This window comes from Nicotiana tomentosiformis, chromosome 4 (assembly GCF_000390325.3).
Source record: "Nicotiana tomentosiformis chromosome 4, ASM39032v3, whole genome shotgun sequence".
NCBI lineage: Eukaryota > Viridiplantae > Streptophyta > Magnoliopsida > Solanales > Solanaceae > Nicotiana > Nicotiana tomentosiformis.
The window spans coordinates 50,016,345-50,021,514 of NC_090815.1; the positions used below are offsets into that span (position 1 = coordinate 50,016,345).

Sequence of the window (5,170 nt, forward strand, 5' to 3'; positions counted from 1 at the left end):
GAAGGCCACGTATACTTGCATGTACTTGGGGAACTAACAAGTTTTTGGCGTCGTTGCCGGGGGACTTAGTTATTGACTGTTTATTTAAGTTAAGCTTTTATTCGTTATTTGTTCAAGTTTTAATTTTTAGTTTGCTTTATTTGTGATAACGCATGCTCTTCTCTTGAATGTGGAGGAGTAGAAGCGCAAACAATCTCCTTCCTCTTGATCCTGAAATCGAACGAACACTTCACAGAGTGAGGAGGGAAGTTGAAGCTAGAACTAGAATTGAAAGAGAGTTGGACATCGTAGTTCAACCACAGCCAATAGAGATGGCAGGTAATAAAGAGCGTCCAGTGATAGAAGCTGCAAGGTCCAATGTGGCTAATATGACTCAGGCGATTGTGAAGCTCGATATCATGGGTCACTTTGAACTCAAACAGTACATGGTACAGCTGATTCAGTCCACAGGGCAATATGTGGGTCTATCTCATGAAGACCCGCAGAGGCACATTCAGAACTTTCTGGAAATTACGAACACTTACAATTATTCGAACGTTTCCAAGGACTATGTCAGGCTGGCATTGATTCCCTTTTCACTGCTGGGGAAAGCTATGGAATGGTTGCGAAAGGAGACCACAAACTCAATCCACAATTGGGATGATTTAGCAAGGAGATTTTTAATCAATTTCTTTCCCACTAAGAAGACAAAGTCGCTGACGAGCCAGATTCTTGAGTTTCAACAACGAGATGGCGATACTCTATGACAAGCTTGGGAAAGATACAAGAATATACTCAGAGATTGCCCACATCATTCTCAGACCGATAAGGTGTTAGGTCACACTTTCGTTGATGGGTTGGACGAGGCATCAAAGATGAATCTTGACTTAGCATGTGGGGGTAGTTGCATGTCAAGACCGTATAGTGAGATCCAGATCCTGCTAAATAATTTTACTGCTAATGATAATAATTGGCAAGAAGATGGGAAACCACGAAGAGCACTTAAACAAAAGGCAGCAGATGTGATCGAGCTTGATGATTTCTCAGCCATGAGGGCAGATATAACGAGATTAGCAAATCAGATGAATAAAATGACAATGCACCAAGAACAATAGATGTAGCATGTGCAACAGATGTCTACTTTCTGCGAGTTATGTGGTGAAGTTCACACAAGTAACATATGCCCCGTGAGTCCTGAATCCATCTACTATGTGGGGCAATAAGCTAAAAGGCCGATGAATCAAAATGCTCAATATGGTAACATATAGAATCTGAATTGGAGGAATCATCCTAACTTCTCTTGGGGTAAAAATCAGAAAATCAGTCCTCAAGCTAACTACAATCAGCCATCTAAACCCCCACAACAAGCAGAAGAGTGTTTGACTGGCATGATGAAAAAGCTCTTGCTAGACAATCAGAATGTTATGGCTGAGAATCAACAATTGCGTAAATAGTTCAGAAATCTAGAGAGGCAGTTTGGGCAAATGGCTAACAATTAGAATATTCGACCTGCTAGAGCTCTCCCAGGTGAAACAGAGAAAACTCCTCAAGTCAATGCAGTGACGTTGAGAAATGGGAGAGAGTTGGTAGAAGTGCCTAAGAAGAAAAAGGAGAAGTCTGGGCTCGAAGAAGAAAGAGTGCCAAAACCTGTAGAGGTAAATGGCAGAAACAAAACAAAGTCTGAGCAAATATCAAAGAGGTTGCCACCCCCTTTTCCTCAACGATTGAGAAAGAAGAATCATGACCACATGTTTCACAAATTTCTAGATATGTTGAAGCAGATACTCTTGAACATCCCTTTGGTGGACATGATCCGTGAGGTCCCAAAATATGCAAAATATATTGGAAAATAAAAGGAGGTTAACTGAGTTTGAGACCTTCGCACTTACTGAGCAGTGCACTTCAAGGATTCAACATAAGCTTCCACAAAAGCTTAAGGATCTGGGTAGTTTTACCATCCCCGTGATGATTGGTGAAATTGATATGGGTAGAGCCTTGTGTGATTTGGGTGCAAGTATCAATCTGATGCCGTTTTCAGTGCTCAAACAATTGGGCTTAGGAGCTCCGAGACCTACCACGATGATGCTACAGTTAGCTGATAGATCTTATGTTTATCCTGAGGGGGTAATTGAGGACGTCTTGCTGCAGATTGGGATGTTTATTTTCCCTGTAGATTTTATCATCCTAGACCACGAGTCTGATAAGTTAGTTCCTATCATCTTGAGACGACCTCTCTTGGCCACTAGAGATGCAATTATCAATGTCCGAGAAGGTAAGATGATCATGAGGGTGGAAAATGAAGAAGCAGTCTTCAATGTATATCGAGCCATTCAGTTGCCTCGTCATTATGAGGACCTGGCCATGATTTCTGTGGTGGAGATAAATGAACCAGCCGTAGAGCCAAGTGCGTTTAAAGAAGATGTACTAGAAAATGTATTGATGTTGTCAAGTCACTTGGAACTTGAAGAGGAGGTTGAGGAGATGCTGCAAATTCTAGATGCATCTTGCAAATCGGCCCGCCCTCTAAACCCACAGTTGAGGAGGCCCCAAAACTGGATTTTAAACCATTACCATCTCATCTTCATTATGCATATTTGGGAAGTTCTAACACTTTACCTGTGATTGTTTCTTCTCATTTGTCTAAATTGTAGGAAGAAAAGCTCTTAAGGGTGCTGAGGGAGCACAAACATGCCATTGGTTGGACGATGTCTGACATAAAGGGTATTAGCCCTGCATTCTGCATGCACAAAATACTCATGGAGGAGGGACACAAGCCTAGCGTAGAACATCAATGCCGCCTAAATCCAATCATGAAAGAGGTGGTAAGAAAAGAAGTGATTAAGTGGCTCGATGCAGGTATAGTATTTCCTATCTCCGATAGTAAGTGGGTAAGCCCTGTTCAATGTGTACCTAAAAGGGGGGGTATGACTATTGTAGTGAATGAACAAAATGAATTAATCCCAACTAGGCCTGTGACTGGTTAGTGAATATGCATATATTATTGGAAGTTAAATAATGCTACACGAAAAGATCACTTCCCTCTCCCTTTCATTGATCAAATGCTTGATAGGTTAGCCGGACAACAATACTATTGTTTCCTTGATGGCTATTCGGGGTATAATCAGATTGCTATTGCCCCGGAAGATCAAGAAAAGACCACTTTTACATGCCCTTATGGACTTATGCAATTAAGAGAATGCTATTCGGGTTGTGTAATGCACCTTCGACTTTTCAAAGGTGTATGATGGCTATTTTCACCGATATGGTGGAATGGTTTGTGGAGGTCTTTATGGAAGATTTTTCTGTGTTTGGTTATTCTTTTGATGAATGCTTGACCAATCTTGCTAAAGTGCTTGCTAGGTGTGAGGAGACTAATCTGGTACTAAATTGGGAAAAGTGTCATTTTATGGTACGTGAAGGTATAGTGATGGGACACAAGGTGTCCAAAGATGGACTAGAAGTTGACAAGGCTAAGGTGGAAGCAATTGAAAAGTTGCCACCACCGATTTCAGTGAAAGGAGTTACGAGTTTTCTGGGACATACAGGTTTTTATCGCCGATTTATAAAGGATTTCTCCAAAATTTCCTCTCCTTTGTGTAGTTTGTTAGAGAAGGATGTGTCGTTCAAGTTTGACGATTCTTGTCTGAAATCATTGGAGGAGCTGAAAAAGAAGTTAGTGAGTGCACCAATCATAGTGGCTCTTACTGGAATGGGCCATTTGAGCAGATGTGTGACGCTAGTGATGGTGCAATTGGAGTCGTATTGGGCCAGAGGAGGAGCAAACAATTTCACTCTATTTACTATGCAAGCAAGACTCTCACTCCTGCTCAAATAAATTATACTGTGATAGAAAAGGAGTTACTTATTGTAGTGTGGGCGTTCGATAAATTTCGGGCCTATTTGGTTGGCACCAAAGTCATCGTCTACACAGACCATGCAACCATCAGGTATTTGTTCGAAAAGAAAGGAGTTAAACCAAGGCTAATCCGTTGGGTTTTACTCTAGCAGGAATTTGACTTGGAGATCCGAGACCGTAAAGGAACAGAGAATCAAGTAGCTGATCACTTATCCAGGTTAGAAACTCGGAATCATGTAGCTGAGGGAGATGTCATTAAGGAAACCTTCCCGGATGAGCAATTGTTGGCCAACACTACTAGGGAGGTGCCATGGTATGTAGATTTTGTAAACTATCTAGCCAGTGGAAAAATGTTTCATGATCTTGAACCTTATGCTATAAAGAAGTACTTGCGAGATGTGAGATCATATGTGTGGGATGAGCCGTTTCTGTTCAAATCTTGTACCGATCAGTTAATGAGAAGATGTGTGCCCAAATCTAAAATAAATGTTATCTTATACAGCCGTCATGCGTCGCCTTATAATGGTCATCATGCGGGTGACAAAACGGAAGCTAAGGTGTTGCAATCGGGCTTTTATTGTCCTAAGGTGTTTAAAAATGCCCATGAGTTCGTGAGGGGGTATGATAGGTTCCAGAGAACAGGAACAATTATGAAAAGGCATGAGATGCCATTGCACGGTATTATGGAGGTTGAAATTTTTGAATCGTGGGGAATTGATTTTATGGGTCTGTTTTCCTCGTCCAGTGGGTGTAAGTACATTTTGGTGGTCGTTGGCTATGTGTCAAAGTGGGTGAAGGCCATCGCTCTTCCTACCAATGATGCCAAGGTTGTGGTCAACTTTATGAAAAAGAATATCTTTACAATGTTCGGCACTCCGAGAATGATTATAAACGATGGGGGCACCTATTTCTGTAACAAGCTATTGGACAATGTCTTAGCGAAATACGGGGTCAAACATAAGGTTGCAACCGCTTACCATCCGCAAACTAGTGGACAAGTTGAAGTCTCAGATATATAGATAAAGAAGATTCTAGAGAAGACGGTTAGTGCAAGTAGGAAAGATTGGGCTACAAATCTTGATGATGCTCTATGGGCATACCGGACCACCTACAAAACTCCAATCAGAACCTCCCTTACAAGCTAGTTTATGCGAAAGCATGCCATTTACCGGTGGAACTTGAGCACAAGGCCTATCGGGCGATAAATAAGCTAAACTTTGATGAAGAATTAGCGGGTAGAAAGCAGTTGATGCAATTGAACGAGCTTGATAAGTTTCGCTTGCATGCGTATGAGAATACCAAGTTATATAAAGAAAAGACCAAGCGCTAGCATGA

The 5,170-nt window shown here is 41.5% G+C and overlaps 1 protein-coding gene across 1 annotated transcript; it reads left to right on the forward strand.

The window, feature by feature from the left end:
* Positions 1-854: 854 nt before the first annotated feature.
* Positions 855-4,854, forward strand: LOC138909651 (uncharacterized). Its single transcript, XM_070200862.1, has 7 exons — positions 855-1,034; positions 1,296-1,425; positions 1,507-1,799; positions 1,876-2,451; positions 2,631-2,835; positions 3,105-3,724; positions 3,988-4,854. Exons 1-7 carry the CDS (start codon positions 855-857, stop codon positions 4,852-4,854), a joined length of 2,871 nt encoding a protein of 956 aa, XP_070056963.1.
* The last annotated feature ends 316 nt before the right edge of the window (positions 4,855-5,170 follow it).